The following is a 27,370-nucleotide window of genomic DNA, read 5'->3' as shown; positions in this document are numbered from 1 at the left end:
AAAGAGAAAAGAAAAAAAAAAAAAGAAGGAAAAAAAAAGTGGGATCAAATCAAGCTCTATTTACTGTGTAAGTGTACTATTCCTAACCATGCAAAATCCTGTCTAACACACACACAAACACACACCAAGGTAAGTTGATAAAATTACTAACTTTTTTCATTCTTTACAGTTATCATGTCAACAAAGCCAGTTACTGGGCAGCAACATGAATTTACCCTGCCCATCCTAGTACTTTTATAGCCTTGGTTATATGAAGGGCTGAGCACTAGCTGATTTAAAGAGTATAATATGAGTAGACATTTCTGGATTCATTGCAAGCACTACACCGGTGATTTATTACTGACATTTTAACACAGCATTGAAACCTCTTTGTCTTGGTGCTTTACTGTTCTTTCCATCCCATCTCCAAATGTTCCATCTGTTGCTCACTTCCCCTTTTATATTTGCATCACGATTGTTTATAGTGTACAAATCTTTGTGACTGTATTTGTATTAAGTCTCTAAAACTCTTCCTTCTGTGGATTTCAGAGGAAAAAAACACTCTGTTTCGGAAAAGGAGGATGGGAAAGGCAGAGATGGCTTTCAGAGGGTTTTGCAGCATGTGAAATGGTGCTGCACAAAGTGTCCTGTGTTATGCCCTGGCAGACCATGTTCCCAAGAACATTTTTAGTACAAGGCTGTCCACATAGCCAGAGGGAAGGGATTTGAAAACAAAAAAACCACAGCAGAGATACCCTGAAAACCCTAGCCTGAAATATCTGCAGCTAGGCCTGCTAGCACTATGAGAGATCAAGGAGAGAGGAGAAGAAATCTGCCAAAAAAAAAGAAAAAAAGGCAGAGGCCTTGAAAGGCAGCACCTCTATAACAAGGATACTACTCAGCTGTATGTTTGCCACAAGTCCTGCATGACAGGCCCCAAGGCAAACTATGTTTTGCTGAGCAGACCAAAGAAACCATTAGGCGGCTCTGTGCTCTCAGCTTTCTATCACACTGTAGCTAACATCATGTTTTTAGATCAATTGCAATTAAACATTTTCAGTTCCTCCAACTTGTTTCCTTCCTCAGCCTACAAGAAAACTTTCCAAACAGGCATTAAAAAGCCCACTCCTTTATATTTTAATGGACAAGGAAATTTTCCAGTTATCTCAGCTTTTTTCCAACCCTGCTGGGACCAGAGTTTGGCAACGTTATAACATGAGAGCAAGGAATAATGATGAGTGTTTTGCATCAGGTGTCAGCAATATGGTGTTCTCAGTGAACAATGGAGACATTAGGCACACATACTGCTGGTCTAAAATGCTTCTTAGGAAACAATGTAAAAGGTCAAGGATAACTCTTCAGATTTTATTTCTACACATTTTTAATTGTCTCAAATAATTATCTAGAGCCAGTTTTTCCTTACCAGAACAAAAGGTGGGCAGCCACAGACTGGAAAGGGGAGATGGTCAGTGCTATTCCTCCAAAAGAGTTCTCCTTGGTTGTGGAACTACTTATTTGGTAAAAGTACCCAGTCACTGGTGTAGGGAACTGCCCATGGTGTCTAAAATGAGTCCTCCAAAGCCATCAAACCTTGTCTGAGCAGCAGATGGAGTGAAATAAGTATGGCCAGAGGAACCCTACTGCACCTCATATGTAATACCTCAACCAAACATCCTGTTCTGTGCCTCAGCATGAAAAGGAGACAAAAGGAGATACGGCGCTGAGAAAATAGTGACTACTAGCCACTGAAAGACGGAAGACAGGAAAAAAAATGATGAATAAAGAAAATGTGTGGCAGCTGTGTGACGCTTTTGTGACACAGATGAGAAAAGAAGCTCTTGGAGAAAGTGCTGATGCTCTTCCCTGCTTTTCACACTTGGCTCCAGATGAGTCCACCAACATCCTCAGGGACACCAGTTTCAGACTGGATCACCACATTACTGGATTTCTATTATTGGGTTGTGAATGGTGAATACTCTTTTGTTTGTCTTCACCACAAGCCATAAAACTGAAAATATGTTTGTCCTTTGCAATGGTGAAGAAAGAGACTCTCAGTAAGCATAAGCGTGCATGTTTGGTCCTTGGTATTTGCAGACCAATGTTGTTTGGATAAGGTCATGTGTTGCATTGTGAGTGATGTTTGAACATTATGCTAATACTTCAACAGTTCTTCAGAAGCTGCCACGTTTACACAATGCATGTCTTAATGCCTATGGCTAATTCATGAGAGAAAAAAATAACAGTACAAAAACCAACAATAAGATATGACAGTGATTTTATTAAGACACCAAGACACAGCTATTCAGATAGTCACAATATCAGTTTCTGCTGAGCATGTATGTATCAAACAGAAGCTTTTTCTTTGCATTTCAATCTGAAGACTAGTGCTCAGCTTTTGTAAATAGCATAGCTCCATTGAAATCAATAGGCAAATCTCTAGTCCTGTCACTTTCAGGCAGTTTACAATTGTAAGTACTGTAAACTAGAAAAATACGTTTAGTAAAATAAATTATTCTTTCATTGTGTGCAGAAGGTAAATGTATATTTGAGAGCAAACAGCAAAAGCGAGGAGACTCATACATTATAAAAACTTAATGGTTGTGCTCATCAAACCTTAAAATTGCAAAGGTAAATTGCAGTTTCATTAATGAGTTGTAGCCAACTGATTTTATTTATTTGTTTATTTTTATACCAGGATATGGGAACTGATATTTCAGCAATGAAGAGACAATGAAATTAACTTATGGATTTTCAAGGTAAAACCTCCAAGATCAGCCACTCATTTTACAAAACATAGGCCAAATCCTTTACCTGGTTATCTTAGTACCTAACAGCAATTGAACTAAGGGGATAGAAAAGCAGATTTCCAGTGCTTTCCAGCTTGTTTTTTCCAACCCCAGAAAGGAGTCCTGCAAGAGCTGCTCACTGTGTGGAGATTTTTGTTACGGTTTATCCAGCTGAACAGATTGTTGTGGTATCCAGCGGAGCACGGAAACTAAACCTTTGCTGCTGCAGTAGTGGTAGGGTCTTGCAGCCAGCTGAAATACGGCTCAAATTTATATCTACTGTATTGCAATTGGAGTGCTCTCACTTCAATAGGCAGCACACAGTGTACCTCAACTGCACAATCACTCTTGTCCAATTAAACAGATATAAGTAGGTACCAATTGAGTTATCTGGAAAAATATGAATTGCCAGAGTCAAATTTATTTATTTTTTTCCCACCAAGCCCTTATCAATTAAAGAATTTACAATCAAATCTCAAAACTCATGCTGAAGAACATACGGAGCAGGCTAAGCCACAGATTCATGATGCCTTTTCTTTATTTTGTGGCAAATCAACTACTTGTTCTTCAGCTTCTGTATACTTAAGGCGTTGCACAATTAGGTCTTCAACATTGCTGCAGCTCAAGGTTTCAACCTCACCTTAAGTAAATAGTGAATAACAAAGTAAAAATGAGATCTCTCAAAGAGTTTGCTGATTTACTTCCTGGAATATTTATAGAAACACGAAGCTGTGAGTAGTAACGACACAAGTGATGCCAAGAGGGGAAAAATGCAATGTGGCACAGTGGGACAGCCAAATCTTGGAACTTTAATAGAGAACTGTGAAGTCTCTCCTTTTTCCCTTGTATTTTTTTTCCATGGAAAAACTGCCAAGGAAAGTGATTTCAACCTGGAGCTGCAGTCACAAATAGTTCTCTGGACATCAGGGAAAAGCCAAATTGCTAACAACAACAACAACAAAAGTAGGGATACAGAAGCCTTTTACTTGTGACATTAATTTGGAAGAGCCAGTGTTGCAACCAGTTGTAACCACCATCATGAACAGTAATGAAAGCCAAATGCTGAGTAAAGACAAGCTTCAATTCTCTGTGAAGAGACACATTCCAACTAGGAAAAAAATAAATAAATCACAATTAAGAAATGTAATGAACTACCTTACAAAGACAGTGAGGTGTGTAGGGAAGGAGAGATGAGTTGTTCTGGCATTTAAAAGGAGCCATTACTTGAGACTACAACATGGAAATTATATATAAACATTATAAGCCTGAAAATATCCTTTATGCTACAACCTCATTGCATAAGTCCGTAACTGCCATTAATATCAAGTATTGCAGTCACTCATGACCAAGAATGCAGAATGATGAGTGAAGATAAGCCAGTCTTCTCTCTGCAGAGAGACTCAGAGGCTTTATGCATAGGTTTTAATTTAATGGACCTAGATATGCCCTTTACACTGGGCTATGGCTCCCTAGCGGGACCTGTAACGCTGCACCAAGAAGGCTGCACCAAGACGCCCCGGGTGCTTTCCCTTCGGGCTCCAGACTGGCAGTCCTGCCCAGGTTTCAGGAAGCAATCAGAGCATCGTCCTCACCTACAGAGGTCTCACGGAAGCTGCCCACAGATGACTACAGAAGGTGATGTTTGTAATATAAGACATGGGGAAACAGGCTATTCAAGAATTTGAAAGTATGTAGCTGGGATACCGGTTTCCCTGTCCTTTCTCTGTCATGTGCTTAAGAGTCACTGCACCCAGTGAAGCAAACTGTTATCTGCAAATACCATCATGATGAGTCTAGTGAATTTGCTGTGTCATGGCAGCTGCCTTGTCGTGTGTGAGGCCTCCACCAGGAAAGAGTTACTCGCTACCTGGGGCAACACTGTCAAATAAGCCCTTGCCCAGGAACAAAATGAGATCAGATCCGCAGTAAACATCCTTGAGTTGTGAAGCAATGTTAGGTATTATTTTTCAGGAAGCCAGCTTTCTAACCTCTTTTTCCTGTTCTTAAAGGCACAGAGATACAAACTGTGGTGAGCAGCTAGATTTTACAGAAAGAAAAAAAAAAGTGCTGAATCCTACAGCATTCTGAAAAAGTGTTAAGTTTCTAAATTGCAGAGGCAGAACTTGTTGTAGTGGTTAACTACTCGGAGAAGTCTTTTCAGACTCTCTGCAGGTACTTGCAAGCACCACTTATACATTAGCAACAGTTGCCATTGTTTATGTCTAATATCCCACCATTTTTTTGAAGAACAGCCCCCTACAATAAATAAAATGAAACCCAAGCTTTTGCAGAAAGGGATAACTTCTAAAGCAAATTAGCTTCTGAAGCAGGCTTATAAAGAGAGCGACAAAGTTTCCCTCCTTTATTATACTAACCCATGATCCAAAACTAAAAGCAATATGCTTTTTGTGGATATGGTTATCCACATGGTTCTTCAAAAGTGGCAAGTCATTTACTATGACTGAGACTAAAACCATGAAGAAAGATGAGGAAGAGAAAACTATCCTCCTCCTCCATGTTCTGCAGCATCTGAAAACAGGCAAGAATAATAGGAATTTTCACCCAGTACAAAAAGGACAGGAGGTTTGAATAGCCTTAAGTAGAGGATGCTCATCTGCAATATTTAACCATTTCAGGAAGAGCTAAAGAGCTAAATAAAGTAACTTTCCATAATTCAGTACTTACTGGTAACTTGGAAATCACTAATCATAGAACACTTGGTAGCTGAAGTTGTCGGACTTGATTCTGAAGTTGTATCTTCCCATCTTTCGCTGGTACTGGAAAATGACAAGGCTCACAACTCCCACCACAAAGCCAAACACAGCAACAACAATAAGGATGATGTATCCAACTCCCATCCCAGACTCCTTCTCTGTGTTTGAATCAGATGCTAAAAAAGAAAGAGGTTAAAAACAGAAGCTTTGAAACTCTTTTTTTTTTTTTCCTGGGGTAAAAAGACAGTCAAGCTGTATAACCTTGCCTACAGATTAACCAACATGTGTGCCAAAGCCCAGAGCTGTGATACAGCATTGATTCAGCCTTTTGGGGAAGGTAATTCTCATTAAAAGGTCTATGAGCCACAGTCCCCCATTCATCTATGACTGTTAAAAACTCTTGATTTGCATTTATCTCATGGGTAAACCTTCTTTAAACACAAAACATTTAGGGAAGGATTCTCCATGTGTGCTGAGTCTCTAAGCTCCCATTCTAGTTAGCAGAGATCTGGCCAGTGCAGCCAGTGGAGCCACACTGAAGAAGTCACCATGGGCTCAACTCTGTAGCCTGAGTACAGACATTTAGTGCCACTTGAGAAGCCCAAGGATGTCTACAATATCTGCACAGGTCTGGCAGAAATGTCATGGGACCTGCAGGAGACCTGTAGTCCTCTGGAACAGCACCAAGACTGGTGGGGAAGGAGGGAGTGTGTCACCAGAAGCCGTCTCAAGGAGCACAAGATGCCTACGTGTGGGCAAGGGTCAAGTCCCTTGTTGCCCTAGGCTCCAGTGACCATCAACAGAACATGTTTGCCTGGTTCACATATAGATACTCCAATGTAATTGTCCAAATCTGCAAGCAGAATCCCCTCTCACGTAACGTTATACCTCTGTTTCTGTTTGTACATACACTCTTGCATGCTTCTAATTCATTCTTGTGAATGTTCGATGTACCTACAAAAGCATCTCTTTGCATATGTTTACGGGACAGCACTCATAGCCAAGCACTTGTGCAGTACCTGATGTGCACAGAAGACAACTAGTGATGCATACATGCCAGTAATTAGAAACAAGATTTTTGGCCAAATGGCCCTGTCAGCAGCCATGGAGGCACATGTTGGCAGAGTCCAAGCTACGTAATGTCCAGGGATCATTCCAAGACAGGCCAAGGCAGTGTTGCACAATATATTTGCGCCTATTTTGAATTTTGGTATCAAACAAAGGAATTAAAAAAGAAGACGCACAGTCAAAATGATAACCCCATAGCCCAACACAGATAGGACAGGACTTCCTGAATATAACGTATCAATGGCCTTTTCTATAGCATGTGGCTAGTAGTATAGGTAGAGCAGTTAGGACTTTTTCATGTTTTAATGCAGCAGCTTACCTGACATAGCAATTCACATTGTCTCCTTCAACACAGAGCTGGATATCACTGCCTATGTCTAGCCTCACACTCAAAATGCAATGTGAATATCCAAACTGGAAAAAAAAAAAAAAAAGACTACATCTTGTAGCACCACACAGCTACAGCTTTGCTGTATTGCTGTCGTGCCACCTGAACAAAGCTCCCCTCACCAGAGTTCCTTTCGTGTGATGGCCATTTTTCAGCATTAGAAATGCATCAGGGTCTCCAGTGCAAATGGGAGTGAAACCTACCTGGTGCAAGTGTTGTACAAAGAAAGTGCTGTACAAATTCATTGCTAAGTTTTAAAAAAAGAACTAAACCAGACATGAACACTGAAGGCCTATTCTAACAGACTAATACTAACACATAAGGGAAGAAAAGTACAATATGCTGCGTCAGAGCCTGTTTCAAGTTCCAAAAGAACACTGTGGCCATTACAGTAGAGGGAAAAAAAATACCCCAGATCCATTATCAATCCATCACTAACCTATCTCCACAGACAGAAAAACTTAAGTGACTGGCAAAACAGGCAACCAGCAAGAGGAAAGAGGGTGAGTTCTGTCTATTGACAGTAGCCATGTGTTAAAACTGTGATGTTGCTGTGTACAAATACTCTCAATGAGTGTTTTACGCTAATACAATACGAATGCAAATGGCTGGAGGAAGCCAAATGAACGAAAATGTTAGAGGCAGCAGTTGCCCTTGAAAACATCACTTGGGGTAAGTGCAGAAGAGGCAGAAGCATAACAAATTAGACCTTGCTTATACACAGAGCTGATGTTCGCTCTCTATTAGCCTGTACTGCACCACTCTGCCAGATTGACCAGGGTGCTGTGTATCAGCTAGGCTGTGCCACCTTCTCTCACAGTAATAACGAAATCAATATCAGGGAGTCTAAGGAAATATGGCAATGCAATCTCTTATCTCTTCTGATTTTGGACTTCAGAGCTCAAAATAACCGTGGTCTAAGAACAGTGTAAAGTACACCAGAAAAACTGATTGCAATCTAAGAGATGCAAGCCGCTTTTGCACTGTACAATTGTAATTACTGCTTGATTGTGTGGCTGTTGCACTTGCTATCCTGTGCAAACAGCTACACTTTTTTCCTCTCTCTTTCATTGCCTTGACAATCTGATAGTCACTTCATCAAGGAGGGCACACGCTTTTCCACACTGTCACATGGCTTCAGTGAGAACTTCTGCTCCTTGGAAAAATACACAGAGAGTTTTGTTTCAACACGCTTTCAGGTTCCTGTGCAGTGAAAAAGAATCTTAAAATGGTGCTTACTCTGCATCCCCTTTTTACAGGCACCTGTTTGTAACTCACCAGCAGATTTACACAGAGGTCCCCAGGATGTTCTGTGGGTAGCGATGATTTCACCGGTTTTCAGGGATCGAGCCGCGTGGCATCTCTGCAAAACCAATTCAGACTCCAACAAGTCACATGGCTAATTAATAATACAAATTAACACTAATTAATAATACAAAGCCTTCTGATGAGAATGGAAAGCCCAGTGCTGTTCTGACCCACTGAGGTTTTTGTTTCTTAATGTTATGTGTTTGTTTCACTGAAATGAGCACCCAATGAAAGTTCAAAAGAAATGGCATTAGAGAAACATCAGTCTGAGATCTCTATTTTGAAACACTGGAAAACACTGCTGCGAACAGACATTTCACATAGACAACCTCTTTCTTTTCATTAACTCTCCATTTGTTTTGGAGAAAGCTTAAAGGTTGGATTAGATGATCTTCGAGGTCTTTTCCAACCTAAATGACCCTATGCTTATGGGAGAATAAACTTCTCGCTATTTCTATATGCCAGGGTTTTACAAACATTTTCGTTTGGATGCTTCTACTGCACATGGCAGGCATAGAAGATTCTACAACCAACACCAGGATCAGCAGTGGCAACATTTGCCCCCTGCCAAGTTGTGTCCTTTGAAAACAACACACAGCTCTTCAGAAATATGTGGACTACTCATCTGGGAACTACTGGTTTGAAAGCTGTGCCCAGTGAAAGGCTGGGGATGGGCTAGCTGCTTTAGCTCTGTGTGAGTGACATTTGCACAATAGAGAGCACATTCATCTTCTGGATACTTCCTTGGTAGTGCTGTTCAGTTTGTTTTCTGCCCTTTTGTCCTAAGTAGGTTATTCAGAAGACACTGTGATTCTCCTGGAGGTGCACACAGTATCAGAGAGACTGCAGTACCATGCTATAACCAGAAAAAGAAAGCATCTCACCAGCATTACCAGACTCATTGCACTGAGACCTCTACAGTCCCCTCTCAGCAACAGTGTCTTTAGCCAGGCCAGCCTCTGAAAAATACCCACGTAGCTGCAACTTTGGCCTGCCCTTGAATAGATTTCCCAGTACTTGTCTTCTACAGTACTTCTCCCACGTAACGTTTTAATCTCTACCTAAAATACTGAATACTCTAACTTTTCCTAAGGGATAAATTTTGTACAGGAGAAAGAACAACATATTTCCTTTTTTTTTTTTTTTTTTTTTTTTCCTAAATACGTATGAGTAATATAGAATATACGAAGGAAGAGGGCCTCACTGATTAACCCTGCTGTGCCTTGTTTACTGCAGATGTCAACCTTCATTAGACCTCTAGGCCTCATTTTGGGCAACCATTACCCCATCACTGACCCCTGTAATGCAGATCATAGCCAGGCCTTCAGTTAGCCGAATTCTTAAACTCTAATCCATGCAGCTAAAGCCTGCCCTAACAGAAAACCCGGCAGCTCCTAGCAAAGCAATTGGTTGATTCCTTGCAGCAGCAACACCAGCCCACACAACCCGTGTCCGGCCCATCCCTTGTATTCCTCTGCCTCGCACGTACCACTGTGTCCCTCCTCAGCTGTGCAGGACACTGCTTGAGCAACCACACCGTGAACCTGGGGAGGGATCCACCACCTCCATGGGGGGCATAGCCTGGGGATTGCTCATGCACTGATTTTTAACACACAAAATCAGCTCTGAAACCTGGGGCCATCTTTCTAGCTGTCAGTCGTGTGTCCTGTTCCTACCTTTTTTATTATTATTATTTTTTTTAATCTGGAGGAAGCTTTGCACTTTGAGAAAGGAAACAAGCATTTTCTGCTGGCCACTTTGAATCTTTTAGGAAGAGATTGGTTACTTTATAATGAGCTTAAAATGAGTTATTTAGAGCTAGAGGAAAGTGTTAAACAATGGAGGAGCAGCAAGCTGTTAATGAAAACATCCTTGACAGAAAAAAAAAAATCACAGGAAGGCTGGCAGAAGAAGGGGAGAATTCCTGTGTATAGGTTATAAAGGAAAAAAAAATCAGCAAAAACTGATGTATTATTTTCATTTATTTCCATGGTAGCAACACATTTTTAGATTAAGCAGTGTGTATCACTTACTTAGAAATAAAAGAAACAAAAAAAAATGCTTTGGAGCACAGTAGGAAGACAATTAGGAACTGAAGTTTTTTATGAGAACAGTGCTTGGTTTCCTACTTTAAAAGCAACAGGGTTTTAAAGAGCCCTGTTAAACTCTATTAGATTCACAGCCCTGGAAACTTAATGCCATGGAGCTTCCTCTGTGGCACCTAAACTCTGACTTGGAGGAGCAAATCTCTAGGGGAAGAAGAAAGGATAGAAAGACATCCCAAATCAGTTTGGTCAGACACTGAAACTGCCAATAAGGGTGGTAGTTTTTCTGTGGCATGTCCATCTGAGGTGGCACATTTCTGAACAGCCTTTCTCACTGTAACTTCTGTTCTTCATCTTCTGGCCACCCCTAGGCAGAGGTGAAGTCCCATAACTTTCTGACACCCGTTTCTGTGCATGATCCATGCTTTTCACTGCAAGGATAGAAACAGGAAGAAAGGGGGATGCTTCCACATGGCTGTAGTCCTTTCCCACTCCTCCCTACTCTCAGCAGGGGATGAAGGAGCTATTTGAAACCCTGTTTGGAAACATGGCTTCTTCAATTCCACAAAAGGACTGCATGGCAAAGGAGAGAGAAAAAGCACATAGCAAAACCCTTACCGTCCTGCAGGTGCTTCCTGGTGTCTCCATACAAATACGAATTTTGCAGTGTAAGTAAACTACAGAATTGTTGACAAAGGAAAAAATTTTCAGCTTAAACTGTGCTTTGCTTGAATTCCCATTCTCTAGCAATGTGGTGTACGTATTTGGGATAGGACAGCTGAAAGGGAGAAGAAAATACACACATATCAGGTAGGGCTATAGAAGACATGTTGTGGTTATAGCACTTAACTCAGGTTGTAAGACTCCTTTAAAAAGCCACAGCCACACACTCCATGAAGCAACTCTCCAGCAGTGCAGGGGTGACAAGGGGCTATTTGCTGCTTTGCTGTCACAGTAAGCAAATAGAGCAGGAGATATGAGAGGTGGTTGGGGGGTTGCAAAAGAAGGGAAAGAGTGACAGAAAGAAGGATTTAAATGTGGCTTCACCAAACAAAAAGTGAAACTAACAATATATTAAAAGGAATGGCTTTTGTTACTGAGTAAAAAGACTATTCTGTATTTTAAGGTGAAGGATGAGCATAGGGGACATGATATCAAGGTAAAATTAGGTATCCAAACAGGAACAAGCCTCCTCTACCAGAAGCTGCATTAATACTGTCTGTGAGTCACAACACACAGAAATCAATCAACTTACACCTTCAGTGATGAGAGTTACATAAGCTCATGGTAATATCCAAATCATGGAGAAATGGGTGAAACACACATTTTTCAAAAGTTCTTTCCCTATTGGCCATGAAAACCACCTATTTATTTTGGTCAAACGTGCAACGCCTTTATGGGGAAGACAACCAAACTAAAACAGCTACCACATTCCACTTTAAAAATATTTTCTTTTCGTGCCTACCTTCCTTGTTCAGAGAAGGTGTGGCCAGTCAAAATGGTAAGGGACAGTGTATATGAATGATGAAAACACACACAAAAGGCATTTAAAATATAACACATCCGTAGTCAGTACCATTCAAGGTAGGGCACACGATATTTGCAAGTGGCATTTGCTGTACCTGTTGCTGATAAAAGTAAATGAGAGGGGATCCACTGAATTGTTAGTCGGAGTCGCCCAGCAGTCAGTGAGGACCACCTTCAGCTTGCTGTCTGCTCTCTGGATCCCCACCTCAATCAGTATGTCATCACTGGCAGAGACACTGAAATTTTTTGGTATTGGGGAGTTTCCAATAAACAACTGCATTTCTGTTCTGAAGTGTCCAGATCCATGTAAATCCTCAAAAATGGTGTAAACTCTGAAACAGGAAGTAACCACTTTTAAAGACCACAAGTTGGAGTGTTTCTGTAAGTCATAAAATGGTGCCTGTTTCTCCACCTCTTGCACATATAAGTAGTGAAAGATGCCCAAGAAGCTAGAGAAGTGTTCAAGAGAAAAGGGTGAAAATGAATCAAGTTCTCAGTTGAGATGGTAGGAACCATGGAAATGAAAAAGGGAGAAACCAGATGGCGTAATGTCTTGGCAATATAAATAGAGCAGATAGAAATATCTGAGTGCACCTGAAGGAGAACAAGACTATGAGATGCCTTAAAGTTCAAATAAGGAGAGTAAAACCTTAGTGCAGAAGACAAGAGCCTAGAAATTTAAGGAAAAGGAACAAACCTGAACAGTAAGTGAGAGATATGAGAAAATTAGGGGTTAAAACTTGCCATCCTCAACAGCAAACCTAGCACCCACATAGCAGTCTGTATGCCTGCCTCAGTTGAAGAGACATCGTTGTTATATTTAAAAAGCAGGTGAATACTCTTATTGCTAAATGTGGTTGCCCAGGAAGGCAAAGAGCAGGAATCCTGCCTCCCAAGGCTGCACCGGTAGCTCCCAAAGCTTTATTTTCACCGATGGTTTAGCTGGGCAATGGCCAAGCTTGGTGGCTGTTGGGTCTGCTGCCACCTTAGATGGAGTATGACAGAAGCACACAGCAGGGATCACCTGAGAATGGGACACTTAAGAAGGCAGACTATTCAGCACAGAAAGTACTGTCAGTGGGTCCAGCTTAGACCCCTTTCTTAGAGGGGGGAGAGATGGGTGATCTCTCCCATGAAGCAGCATTGAGTCACACACCAGCATTTCAAAGCAGAGGGAGATGTTCCTTACCCCTCTGCAGTGTATCCAGAGGAAGTCAAGAGATTGTTTTGAAACACACAGTGAATGGGACTGGCAACTTTTAAGTGGTGGATCACTCCCAGAGCAGAAACGTCATTCCGAAGTATGGTTTTCACTACGGTATTACTCACGTTCTGGAAAACAGAAAGAAAGCACAACTTGTGAACACCACTGCTTCTAGGGGTATAGCAGCTTCAAGGACTTTGGAATTCTCCATTCTTCAGACAGATTAAACCTCCAGCATCTTTGTTGCTGTAGAGCTAGACAAGGAAAATCCATGAGCCTTCCTCCTCTTCCTCAATCTGCAATGATCACTGATCCACGAGGGATTTTCCATACTTGGATTTGTTCTGAGCATAGAGTTTGGTTTGGGATCCATAGAGGCAGCCATCAATCTTTGCCCCATTACTGGGAACAACTGGGGTGTTCCCTAAATATGATGCTCAGATTGCTCTTAAGAAAAGAGAAGCTTCTGAGACAGCTGCAGGAGGAACCTAGAGAGGCATGGGAAGTGGGTCTCAGTTGGGAGAGACTCTTGAACCTTCCTGCCTGACCCCAAAGATGCCCTTCTCTTTCTTGCTTGCTCCCATACCCAAACAGAGGGTTAACTTTCCACTTACAGGAAGTTTTCTTTTTCCAAAGACATTGGAAACATGAAACACGTTGCACAACATTTCAGCAACTAATAGACTCCACTTCCAGCTAAGGAACAATCATTGCCCCTCCACCCACCCCGCTCCACCTCCCACCCAAGAGAGGGAGAAAAAAATTCTTCAGGGTTTCTTCACATTCCCTGTCTGAGGGGACTTACGGTTTCAACTTCAGTGCCACATTCACTCCAGCCAGCCTGCAGCACAGCATGAGTGCCATTGCTGATGCTCACGTTGCAGCGAGGCTCCCCCAGGTACAGGGAGGACTCAGGGATGGATTCCTGATCTAAAAATCCCTTCTGGATGGCAAGGACAATCTTCTCGATTTCACAAAACACTCTCACCGCATCTTTAATGGAAACCTCCTGGGCAGGTTTAACAAGGGGGACGGGAGACGCTTGAGGAGGAACATCAGGAGCTGATGCAGAATCCGCGGTGAGAGGAGGCAGCACCACACTGGAGAACTTGGTGTCCTCCAGAGCCTTGTGCTCAGTAGCAGAGAAGTTCAATGAAGCAAGGGAGGAAACATAAGTCGAAGTCTGCAAATACGTTGCAGGTAAAACTGTGTTGGGTACAGGTTTCTTGTCCATCACTGTTGCCTCCTGGCTGGTAGGAAATGCTGAAGAGTGCCAAAAATAAAGGACTGATGTAATTTACAGATTCAGATTGATTTCATAAGGTAAAAGCAAACACATATGGGGAAATTCACAGTTTCCTAGTTTGTGTGGGTTTTTATGTTTGGTTTTTGTTTTGTTTTGTTTTGTTTTAACCAGCTCTACCTGTTGTCAAAGCTGTGGCTGTTTCTTTTTTTGGTTGGTTGGTTGGTTGGGGTTTTCGTTTTTTTGTTTCTGTTTTTGTTCTTTAAGAAAGAGCCCGTGAGATATATATGGCACGAGTGAGAGAAGCCTAAGTGCTTTATTTCCTGAGAACTGCAATAATTAATGTGTTTGAGTAAAGCTCGTACATACAGCTTTTGGGTGATCAGTGCTTGCAGAAGATCCACAACTGCAAGTTGCTGAGCAGCGTTCAGATTTTTTTTGCCTAGTATTGTGGAAGACTGCACACTTCTGGCTACGGGATGCAAACAGGAACAGAGTCTGTTAAAAAAACTGGCCCCACTTGTGAGAAGTTGGTATCCAGAATATATGACCCTGAATGCTTTGGAGACATCATTTTGGGGGTGACATGCAGGACAAACCTTATGTATCAGGCCCTTATTGCACACATGTACCCTGAGAGACACAGTAAGGAGCTGAACAAATGCTCTGGTAGGAATCTTTAATGATTCCAGGAAGAAAGTGAACAGGGGAAATGGTGAAGCAGAGACAGAGATCAACGTGTATGCCAAACATCCTGCTTCCAGCACAGGCTCTGGGGTTACCATGGCTCTTTGGCAGTAGAAACAACCTAAGTATCTGACTTAGCACCCAGATAATAAACTCAATTTGCAGTGGAACAGGATGCGTCTCATTGCATAAAAAAATCTCTTAAGCAGTTTTTAATTAGTTGTACATACAAATAACATTTATTTCCCAAGCAACATATATATACGTATATATGTGTGTGTGTGTATACATGTATATATATATATATACATATACACACATGTCCTTCTGGAGCTCCCCACCTTTCACGAGTGTCCCAAACTGAAAAGATGCTGATTTGAATGTAAGCTGAAAAAAAATTCCGGGCTCTTTTCAAGTTGAGTTCCCCAAAAACTCATTGTCACACTACTAAATGTGTTGGTTAAACAAAACTGAGCAAAGGTTGGAATCAGTTCACAAATCCTTGTGACTTCAGCCAATGAGTATCTTATCACTGCGGTTACAAAAACATGTACAAGTACAAATTACGGAAGAAACCTAAAAGAATTTAGAAGCTTAAAGACTCATTACATGTCAGCTAACAAATGATTCCAGGAAAGACAGAAGAAACTAGATGAATTGACTGTTGCAAAACACTCATCTGTAACACTATGTTAACTTTTTGTCCCTGAGGCAATACAGAGGTCATACTATGCACCTGCTTTCTATGACCTTTTCTGTTAACTCTGCTCTCTCTGCTATCCCCTCTGCTACTGCTAATGGAAATAACTAACATTCCTGATAATCATATCTACTTTTAATGGCACATATGAGAAAACAGAAATATTAAAATAATCTTACAGAGACAGCATTAAATATTAATATAATAACTCAGATTATTCAAGTCAGAAATGCTTAAATCCACTGCAAGACTCTTTCCATTAGCATGTAGTTGAATAAAACAAACCAAATTGATCCCTCACAAACTTCAAGGCCTGTGGCAAGTGTGACTTTGATCCAATAAAGATAATAATGATAAGAGTTAGGTTAGCCATTAGATAATAATTTTAAAAAATTGCCTTCACAGTTTCTTCCAGGCCTTTCTGGATGCACATCAGCAAATCCGTCATTGCAACTGCACTGGTAAAACCCAAGTGTGTTATAACATGATGCATCCGGGGAGCAGTCATCTTCTTCACTCTTGCATTCATCATAATCTGTTGGGTATATTTAAGGTGGAGAGCATACAAATCAAAATGTGTTGATTCTGAAACAGGAGCATGACCATATCATCATGATATCACGGTGGGATTGTACTTCTTAGGTGTGAAACTCTACTGTAGGTGTCAGGTAGCTGATGGATGTAGAAGAGGTGGGATATTGGAAGCACAGCCTGATTGCATGGACACTGGCATAACCCTCCAGCAGCAGTGCTGCCAGTGCTGCTTAGCAGATGCTCACTGAGATGTAGGTACCCCACTCCAGAGCTCGCATCCTTCTAAACTGACCAACAGCCCAGGGCAACATTTCTAGCACCACCACCATCTGCCTCCCCCATTCTACCATCCTGAGGAGGTGGTTAATAAATGCCCAGCATGAACGAAGCAGTTTGGAAAGCAGGGGGTCTGTGTGACTAGTCCAAGTTGCAATCTAATTGAAAGAAAAAATATGCTTTTCTTCCCTTTCTCTTCCTAAGGCCTAATCACTGCTGCTCAGATATGAATGTACCACCATCAGTGAGATTCAGAAAGCAGCAGTAACCAAGCACCTGCTCTATGGGGACCTATCCCTGAAACAAGCCATCTGTTCTAACACAGCTTCCAGGGGCAGGCGCTCCACAAAGCATGAAATAACCATCATTTTACTAATTAACATAATATGCAACTTTCCAGATTCACAGCTGTAAGGATAACAGGCAAAGAGAATGTACAGGATAGGCCGTATACATGCTTCTGATGTCATTTTGCTTGAGATTTTAATTGACAGGTTATAACAATAATATTTGGACAAACTTATCATGTTGAGGATACAGAATTTGATACTGTTTTCAGAGATGACACATCAATTTGTAGAACAGGATTCACCAGCACTTAGTCAGAAGACTAATTTTGATTGTTACTGACTTAAATCACATATAAAGAAAACGAGGTTTTACAATAAGCCATTGTGCTGATCTTGGTAAACTGTGTGCTTTCATCTGAACTGCCAGCCCACAGGTTTATGAGGGAAACACACACTCCCAGTGCAGGAATTCACATTTTCATTTATTTGTTCCTTGGTTTCTATCTCATGCAAAATTATCAGCGCGAAGGAGAGGGTAATGTGTTTCAAAATAAATTTAAACAGAGCTGGTTATGTCTGTGTACGTGGACCTGTTTCCACTGGTAGATTATAAAACCCTCAGTTTGTGATCACAGTTTCTAATATCTCCATATCTTCTTCTCTATAAAATTATTACTAGCTATAAACTAAAAGACTAGTTGGTTCCTATCAGGTGTACCTCACTTCTTATTCAATCTTTTGATGTTCTCTGAAAAAGCATATTGGATGGATAAGCAGAAGTGATAAAGGAGAGAGAACGGTGTCTCATCCATGTGTTTTACAGATGTTTTCACATCAAAAAATAAAGAATAATAATAGGTTTTATCATCTTTTCTAACTGAAGAACTAGTAGGATATAAGCTGCTCCTTACCATTTATGGAGAGACTGCTCTTGTCAACTGTGAAATAGGAGCTGTGTTCAAAGGCATCACGAAAAGTGGTGATGATGTAGTAGATATCCACATCTTCTGCAATCAGTAAATGGAAACTTACCACCGTGCTCCCATTAGTAATACCAGTTATCAACACTTTAATCAGACCAGCCTCCATTTGCTGAAGGACCTTAAGGGGCAGAGATTTGTGTACCTGGAATAAAAACAAAATGCATGTGAAAATGGACAGGTAGAAGTAATTACATTTTTGGCATTGTACAATGCCCAAAAGATAATATTATGCATTATAATTGCACTTCATACTCTGGAGGGAAGCAGCAGAAAAATCACTCTTGTTTATAACATTTCCACTCTACAGCAGCTGAAGGAAATGGTGTATACTTAACTGTGAGCATTAGACAAGATAAGTGATTAAGGTACCTCATCTGCCATTTGGCACAGGTCCTTGCAGAGGCCTCTGATATCAGCAAGGGAGGGAGGAAACTGCAGGAGTCGTAGCATCATAGAATCATTTAGGTTGGAAAAGACCTTCAAGATCATTAAATCCAACCACCACCTAACACTACCAAGTCCACCACTAAACCTATTGAGAAATCAATAAAATTCACAGTCTGTACACAGTAGCCTTGCAGATCACTTGCGGCTTAAGGGAGAAAACGCCGCCTTTGTTGAAGCATGCTGGGCCTTAGTCCCAGTAGCCTCCTTGACTGCAGAGGAGAGCAGGACGGTTGGCTTTCTGCAGGATGGGAAAACACGGCTCTGCTTGAGGCTTTCAGCTTCTCTGCCTTCACTTCAGACGGAGACACCAGAGAGAGGAACAGACTGGGGGTGTGTATTCAACCCCTTCCTTTCCCAGTCTTGCAAGCCAGGTACCTCTGGAGGGCAGCCGCCCACAGAAAGATCTCCTCCTCCCACAGGAGGGCGGTCATGGGGCACGGCTCCCAGGCGCATGCAGGAGCCTAGGGAGCACACAACAGCTTTGGCATTTCCAGCACCATTCATTCCACCTCCAAGCCCAGCACCAGCCAAAGGAGGAACAGACACAGGCCAGATGGCATCATCTCCCAGGACAAACCCAAGATGTGACAGAAGGCTAATATTAATTCAGCTGTAAACAACATGTTGAGAAAACATTACACACAGAAAGGCAGCCCTGCTTCGGAGAAATTGGGGGAAAAAAAAAATCCACAAGTGTTTCCCTCTTCTTCTGGTTGCCCAAACAAGGGGCACAACAGGACTGCACGGGACTCCCTGCCTACCTGCACATCCCAAGGGAAGCAAAGCATGCACACACACACGTGCAGAGGTTTGCACTCCTCCTCTGACCCCAACATCTAGCCACAATGCATGCAGAATGCATACATTCTCATGTACACGGATCCCTGTGTTTTGTAATACCTTCCCCACATGTCTGGCAAGTCTTTTTAGATCCTTCCACATTTACAAATAAAAAGTACAGTGACAGGAAGCGTGAGATGTAGCTTTCAAGCCTGGATGAGGCAGGTAGTACGGGCTGTTCTGAGCTGTTGGTATTACCATCGTGCTTAGAAGCTGCCAGCAGAAGTGCAACAGGAGAGTGTCTGTGATAAAGGAGCTGCTCTCAGCAACACAAGGACAAATCCCCTGCCGTCCTTGTCATCCCCTCCTCTTCCATCAAGACACAGGGCTCTGGGATGCATGCCCCTTTCCCTTTCTGCCATTTTGCAACCACGTGCTGAAAAGCTGGGGGTCTGGCCTAAGTTTTCATCTTTTCATCGTTTTTGTCTGAACTTGTGGACTTTACATACACACACCTGTGACATCCTCCTAGCCCATCTGATTTCACCAGGATTCCCTTCTCATCTTTCTCCTGAAGATTTCAATTTATTGATGCTTCTTTTTACCTCATGTTTGGGATTTTTGTTTGTCTGTTAGTTCGGGTGTTTTTTGTGGTTGTTGTTGGTGATGATGTTCGTTTTGTTTCTGTCTTTATCCATATTTTTCCTCAGAAAGCAAGACTCGGAGCTTGACAAGCTTGACAAGCATTCATTTGTATTTGTCACCACTAGGTGACACTGCAAAACCCTTTATTCTGAAGGCTGCCTGATTTCACTACAGGTACCACACCCTAGGCCGTCAAAATAATGGTTGATGAAGTGAGGCTAGAAAAGAGAGGAAAAAAGACTGAACTTTTCAGAAGGAACTAACTAAATACATAATACCCTTGAGTATGAGATTTTCTTGCTAGAAAAATAAAATATCTTGCCATCCATAATTGCATCTGCCATTTCTGTAGCATGCAGAGGAAACACTGGCAATGCCAAACCAGAAGAAATAGGTATGCCAGAAGAAGAGCCACAAGAGAGGAACACGAGCAGAACTAACACCAGCACCGGGGGAAGGGAATGCCTCTTGGTAAAAGAAACGAGAGGCAGATTAAGTATGAGTTAAGGGTGAGACGGAGCCCACACTAAAACCAATGTGCAAGCCTGCACAGCCAGCAGAGCCAGGAATGTGCTGGCATTATGGAAACCGAAAAGAAGTGAGTAAAAGGTACATCACTATGAACAGAACAATAAGATAGCCTGCATGAGCCATGGTATTTCACCCACAGAGCTCACCCCCCTGTCCGTGCTTTGGCTGCACCTTCAGAAAGAAGGTATTGGAGCGCACATCTGCCCAGCTACTACCAGCAGCAGCTTTAAGGATCTCCCAAATTGGGAATAAACTCAAATTAACAGAGGGCATGAAATTTCACTGGAATAGTGAAGCTGCCTTAATCGCTGTATCAACACTCATCACACATTCAGATAGCTTTCATTGCAATTATTATAAGTGCATTAAGCTAGATCAAATGAAGGCTACATCAGTTCCAACTGAGGGGTCACCTTGATAAGGCACTATCGGTTATTAGTTTTACACTTTCTGTCAGTCAGTATTTATGACACCAGAATTCAAATCAGCCTTTGGCACTCTGGAATTTAATGCACATCAATGAATGCATTCTCAAGTCAGACCTTTTGTTTTCCTGCCTTGTCTTCTTGAGGACAAGCCCTAGTTCTCATGATGTTCCTTTTGGCTCTTGCAGAAGAGAGGCTGAGCAAAACCCAGGAGGACCAAAACACTTTCTTACCCTTAGCTATGTTGTTCTTCAGTTGCAATGCAAGGAGGATGGTGAAGCTAATGTGGACAATGGCGGTGCCAGTTGCCACATCAAGTTTTTACTTCGTTCTCATCTACACATTATTTAAGGAACAGTATTTCTATTTGCTGTGCTGCCAATTTAACCACGTGGCACTTAAGTGCTGGGACAGCTCTACACTAAAGAACATTATCCACATGAGGATTTATAAATTCTCTCAATTGTAGATGGTGACTCCAAAGAGGTTTAAGAAAAATCATTGGCAAAATTTATTTAACTGGAACTTGATAGTGCTTTTAAAACCCATGAAACTTTCTCTATCCACTTTAAAAGATCAATTTCCGGCCCTTATAACCTGGAAAGGAAATACGCAGTCCTTTTTATTTTCCTAAATTTCCTTTTCTTTGGTGTCTGGAAACAGAACGTTTGTAATAAAACACTCCTGGCATATTTTGCTGTAGTTGATACCATTATATATACATTGTCTCAGAGGTAGATGGAATGAGCATTCACACACCTTGCTTGTGGCCAGTCCACAAAACTGTGCTGGAAAAAGGAGTGGGTGCCTTATAATCACAGGTGGCTGTTTTCTGCCTGGAACTTTGAGAGCTGGGTAAAACTGACACAAAACCTCTTTTGGCTCCTTTATGTAATCATTTTACAGATTTTCCAAACACATTTGTATCCATGGTTTTCTGGATGTATTATTTAACTGAATACCCCACAAAGAAAATATATGATTTTAGCCCATTTTAATAATGTGCTATCCCAAAATAGCCTTGGTCAGTGAGTGATGCTGAACGAAAGTGAGGTCAGAGGAGAATCACTCCCTCTTCACTTTGCTAATCACGTCCCGTTGGTTCTGTGGCTGGTTTTCTGACGCGACAGCTCGGGGCCAAAACAACTCAGAGAAAGCTGTGCTGCACTAACACATCCAGAAAGGTGCAAATAAGTAATAACCAGTGGGAAACCTATATGATATCCAAGAAAACATCATGCACAACTAAACAGACCACACATTTCCCTCCTTACAGTTTCCATGCTGGCCTGAACTCTGCCAAAAGTGTTGCCAGTGCCTCCCCCTGCAGACAGCTGTTTTGGTGACAGGCTGTGACTCTGTACACAGTGAGTGTCTGGGGATGCTTCAGCAGTGTTTGAAAAGGCAGACAATTGTCAGCAATGGATTTATCTTCACAGTTATCAAGGCCTCTAAAAACACAGACAGAGAAGGCAAAACAGCCTAGCATAACCAGTGGTTTCCAAGCAGAGTTGTTTGAGTAAACACCAGCAGGAACACACTTCTGATAACTTTAGCAAGAAATGAGGAGAGAGATACTGTCAGAGGCAATGCCTCAGCATTAAGAGAGTGCTAAAGGAGCAGCTGACATGGCCATGTGCTTTGATGTCCTGTGCTCTAATTAGAGGTGAGGGCAGAGGTGACTTAGCAAGAAACCACTTACTTTCCAGATATGGGGCTACAACAAAGGATGATTATAAGGAATGTCAGCCTTAACATGCTGTGACAAAAGGTAATCATAATCATACAGCTCATTAATAAGCTGCTGCACAGGACAAGGATAGCACAGCACTTTGCAAATATCCATTAACTTTTCAGCATATCCCCGGAGGGAGGAAATAAATAAGCCAGTATAACCAGATACGAGAAGCAGGGGAAATGGAGGCTCCAGAGAATCCCCAAATCCTGGTCTCAGTCTAAAACACTGCTGCGGTCTCAGTCAGGACTCAGACCTCCAAGGTACATCAAGGGATGCACATGTGGCATAAATCCTTCATGGGAAACAGATCAGACATGATTTCATCGAGACCAGTAGCAGCTCACATCCTTCTTAGCCACTTACTTCATCGACAAAGAGCTGCGCAAAGTTTTGATATTCCTCACTGCTTGCATTGCTAAAGCCCGGAGAGTATTTCACATTTGTTATCCGCACCATCCCATTAAGTTTCTGGACAGCTGTGAAGTAAGAAAAAGACAATTTAAATACATGCTCCATGGATGGTAGCCCATGGACAAGTGTGTGACAGTCATGGGCATGCATGGCCTCATGGGGTGTGCATAACAGCAGAAGGCAAGCCCTCCAAAATGTAGTCAGGAGATCAACTACCTAAACACAGGTGTTCAGCACCTGGCTCTACTCTCTCTGGCCTTTGGATACCTCTCAAGAAGGACACAGACCTCCTGTGGGACTTATATCTGCCAGCTCTGTCTTGGATGCTCTGGGGCTTCTGAAATGTTGATGTATGGCAATGTTCAGGCACACAAACTGCTCTCCTAAACTCAGCTCCTGTCCCAGCTCCCTCTACACACAATGGGGAGGCACCAGCCCCTCCAGAGGGCAAATCTTTCCATGGTCCTCCCTCCGTCCTTGGAGGAAGGCTGGACAGCTGCCTGGGATTAGACATCAGCATTTTAGACAGCTAGTGTAAGAAGAGATGGAGCCCAACAGAGTGTAGACCTCCTCCCTGAAGGTGTATATGCTGAATAACATTAAGACAGTCTCAAAATGTTTTTGGTCATTTCTTGACGTTACTGTTTTTGGCATTGTTACCACAGACACTGAAGGTGATCACAAGCAGAAGAGAAAGGACTTCTAAAGGCATGATTCATACCCCTAGCATCGTTTATGGGCTAGCCAGACAAGCTGACTGATATCACGCCATCCCATGACCGTTGCCAGCTAACTGTCTTCACACTGCCTCCCAACTACCAACAGATCATCACCGCTAGCATTATTAAGATCTAACACGTCATGTCTTTTATGACTATAGGATTGTCTTCATCAAGGTCTTCAAGGACACTACCACCTAGCTAAGGATTCTGTTTAAAATTGTTTCTGAATCAAGCTACCTGTTTTTATTTTCTGGTGCACCAACTTGCTTTCCTCCTTGCATATTTCTGTCCTGATTTCAACAGTATATAAGACACCAAGTTCCAGCCCTGAGACTGTCATACTCCTACACTGAGTTTTACTCTCCCATATTAGCTGCTTTTACTGAAGCAACAAGAATGGAAAGCAGGGCCCTGTGTAGACTGTATGGATCCTGCTACATCAAAGTTGGTCCTAGTCATACTGAAGACAATAATTCTTTGAGCAGGGACAGGTGCTAGAAGAAAAGAAATAGTCATCAAGCAAAGCTTTGCAGAGGAGAGGAGGAAGTCGTGCCTACTTAAAGCAAGCCACAGCAGGCTTCCTTTATCCCAACATACTTCTGATCCCAAAGGAACCCTCACCACCACCACCAGCAAGATCAACAGATTTGGGCTTGCTTTCTGCTATGGCTTGTCCAGCCATGTAAGCACAGGTATTTAGGAGATAAACCACATTACGGTATCTGATGGAGAGAGGGGAAAATGTTCTGAACAATTTTCAAATGAAAAAATAAAAATCAGCATTTGAAAGACATGACAGACTAAAGGTTGGCTGTTAACCTTCCAGGTCAGAGATGTTGCCACAAGGAGGAGCTCTGTATTAAACTTCTCCAAAAATGGGGTTTTGCCCTCTGAATTTCCTGCCTCATCCTAGTGAGACAATGCAGTGGTGGCTCTTTATCTTGTTCCCCAGGCATCACCCCTTCACAGGCTTCTTTCCCTGCAAAAGCTGGGCAAAATGACTTGGCTGAACATTTAATTCATCAGGAAAAAAAAAAAAAAAACAGGTTTGTATAAACTGAACTTGTTTGTGTAGAGTTCTTCAATTTGTTTTCCAGATGGAAGAAAATGACCCTTGGTTTTTGTCAGTTAAAATGAGCTATTTTGATGTTTTCCAAAAAAAAAAATTTTTTTGTTGTTTTCTTTAAGAAAAAAAAAATATATATATATTCTTCCCTACTTTGAAAAGGGTGGGGAGAACAGAAAGCAAAGCTGTAAATGGAATTTTTCAGTTCAGGTCTATATGTTGTTCAGTCCAAAATGGTTCTTTCCCCCATTTAGCCAGCAAGAGCTCACAAACTGGTTATTTACCTGGCTCTGTTCCTTGGTCTCACCAATGCCAGGCAGAGCAAAGGATACAACATGAAGGAGAAAGAAAACAAAAGCAGAAAAGAAGCATTGTCATGGCTGCCCAGAGACAGCAGGACTAGGGAAGTGGACGCTGTGGCACTGGTTATCAGGACTGTTGGTGTACTGGTGCCACAGGAAAGCCTGGAGAAGCAGCAGAGCTGCCCTTGGATGACCAAAAAAAGAGTTTCCAAGGAGAAAGGGACGAGGGGGAACCAGAAGTGGGGCTGAGTGAATGAAGACCCCCAGGAACATGAGATCATAGGGCAAGGGAAGAGAAAAGAGCAGAGGAGTGTGGTTTGGGATCGGAGAGGTGTGAAAGGCCTGAGAGAAAGAACAAGGACAAGCTGAAACAAAACCGAAATAGGTATCACGAACTTACACACTAAAGAAAAAATACCTTTAGTGATGGGCAGGCACAGCAGCATTCCTATCCCAAACAAAACCATAATTTAAAGGCCAAATCTGACTCTAACCTTGAAATATGATTCAGAAAAAATCCCCTGAAGAGCTGTAGTACATCTGCCCAAACCCAAATAGATGAAGCCCTCACTGCCAGCCCAGTTACTCACAGTTAGAGCTCTTGTAAAAGTGGTGCATGGGTTTCCACATAGCTCTTGCCCTCTGGGAGATTTGTGGGGCTCTGCCATGGATTCATGCTCCATGGAGGGGAATAGGAAGGCAGGTTGTCTGCCCTCACAGGTCTCTAAAATAACTCCGCGGGCTGCTGCTGCAATAGCCTGGTGCCAAAGTACTCAGGAGAAACTGAGATGTGTGGCAGCAGGACAAGCAGCATATGTTTCAATGAGCCACACACAGCACGCTGTATGATTTGCTCTGTCTGCTTCAGGAAGGAGAAATGTAATGTCGATAAAGCTAACTGTCAAATAAGCAGAAAGTGAAATTATTTTGACATGCCAATTTAGAAAAAAAGTGCCAATTCCTGCAAGAAAATACTTTTGGCACAGACAAACTAATTTCAGACACCTTCAACCCAGACCACTGAGGACAACTGTGGATCTTTTTGGACTCTGAGTGACGTTTTGTTTCCCACATAGTTGCATTGCCATGCGTGCATGCCCTGCTGGATTCATACTCACTGCGGTCCACAGTTGAGCTTGGCGTTGAGCTGGAAGCTGAAGAGAAGCCTGGCAAAGCTGGCGAGCCCATGGTTGCGGTGTATTTCTCAGACCAAGAGCTGTTCTCTCCTGCTGTCTCTGTATGTGTGTCAAGAGTGGCATTGAGGATGGAAGCTCCAGCATCCCCTGTGACTGGTGGAGCTGTGCTGGGGCTGCCTTGAGAGCGGACTTGAGGCCCTCCAAAAGCTGCATGACTTCTAGTGGTACTGGAGGCTGTCTGATTTGATAACACTGGCAATGGTGAGCTCCTTTGCTCTTGAACTGCCGTGTCCGTGGGTGTATTTGTGAGAGCAGCCACTTGCTGTGATGCATCAGGGGAAGCCTCTGCCACCGAGCTTTGCTGTGATGGACTTACGGCAGTCTGCTGCTCTCCCGTCACAGTCGGTTCCTCGCTGGCTGCCATCTCCCTGGCCATGGGGCTGCTGTCACCGCTGAAATCTGCGTGTGGTTCTGTGTGTGGTGCCAGGCTTTTTTTCCAAGGAGCTGGAGGAGCACTGGTGGGAGAATGACGGTGGGGTGCTTGCTTCTCACCCTGGGGCAGCACTGTAGGCAGGTGTATGGTGGTGCTTATCTCGGAGCCTACAGTGGCCACTGTCTCGGTGACAGAGGGGAAAGCAGAGGTTGCAGGGCTTACTTCAGGAGCAAACTCTGTGCTGTCTGCTACTTCGAGAGCCGTCATGTCACTGAGAGGGTTCACGATCTCACCTGCAACACAACAGACACACTTGCAGTGGAACCTGAATTTGGACAAGGAGGCACCAGGGCATGCCAGGTCTGGCCTGAAAATTGGGCTGAGACCACCCAGACACGTGCATTACAGAAACAGGTCTTGGATATTTCATTAGGGCATTGTAGCATATATGATTTTTATGGTATTGAATCTCATTTGTGCCTACACGAAGAAGCGGATTTGATTCCTGGGTCTCCTCTTCTGGATGGCAGGCTATGGATCATTACAGTGGAAGAAATTAGGCACACAGATACCAAAAAAGCAAAAAGCATGCCTCATGTCTCTCTGCAATCAGTCTTCAGGCTATCAAGGGGGTGCTCAGAGAGATTGTATGCAAAGACATATATAGGGTTCATCTTTGTGTTCAGAGAGGTTCTCCTTCAGCTAGGGACTGCAAAGGTGCATCTATATACACTTTGTGTGCTATATAAATATTTTTGAGAAAAACAGGTAGAAAAACATGACTTATTCCAACTTTTCATGGCAAAGGAAAACTACATGCCAGTCTTTTGCTCACCCTCACAGTTTCTTCCAGGTCGGGATGGATTGGTGTCCACGGTTGTCTTGCATCTGCACAGGTACGAGCCCATCACATTGATACAATCTGCAAACGCGGAGCAGTCATTCTCGGCGTGGGAAGCACATTCATCCCAGTCTGTAAGAGCAAAACCAGATCAGTCAGAC

At 42.6% G+C, this 27,370-nt stretch overlaps 1 protein-coding gene across 1 annotated transcript in view; it reads right to left on the bottom strand.

Moving 5' to 3' along the window:
• Positions 1-2,262: 2,262 nt before the first annotated feature.
• UMODL1 (uromodulin like 1) overlaps positions 2,263-27,370 on the bottom strand; it is a 45,199-nt gene continuing 20,091 nt past the window's right edge. Inside the window, exons 10-21 of the mRNA XM_040530451.1 lie at positions 27,204-27,341; positions 25,918-26,661; positions 22,662-22,774; positions 17,661-17,874; positions 16,047-16,184; positions 13,825-14,282; positions 13,005-13,147; positions 11,911-12,147; positions 10,907-11,066; positions 8,214-8,298; positions 5,451-5,655; positions 2,263-3,852 (exon numbers count right to left, since the gene is read on the bottom strand). Coding sequence (XP_040386385.1) covers positions 5,468-5,655; positions 8,214-8,298; positions 10,907-11,066; positions 11,911-12,147; positions 13,005-13,147; positions 13,825-14,282; positions 16,047-16,184; positions 17,661-17,874; positions 22,662-22,774; positions 25,918-26,661; positions 27,204-27,341 — 2,618 coding nt within the window. The 3' untranslated portion in view covers positions 2,263-3,852; positions 5,451-5,467. The remainder of the gene's footprint in view (positions 3,853-5,450; positions 5,656-8,213; positions 8,299-10,906; positions 11,067-11,910; positions 12,148-13,004; positions 13,148-13,824; positions 14,283-16,046; positions 16,185-17,660; positions 17,875-22,661; positions 22,775-25,917; positions 26,662-27,203; positions 27,342-27,370) is intronic.

This window comes from Cygnus olor, chromosome 1 (assembly GCF_009769625.2).
Source record: "Cygnus olor isolate bCygOlo1 chromosome 1, bCygOlo1.pri.v2, whole genome shotgun sequence".
Taxonomy (NCBI): Eukaryota; Metazoa; Chordata; class Aves; order Anseriformes; family Anatidae; genus Cygnus; species Cygnus olor.
This window is presented reverse-complemented; position numbering and strand designations above follow the sequence as displayed.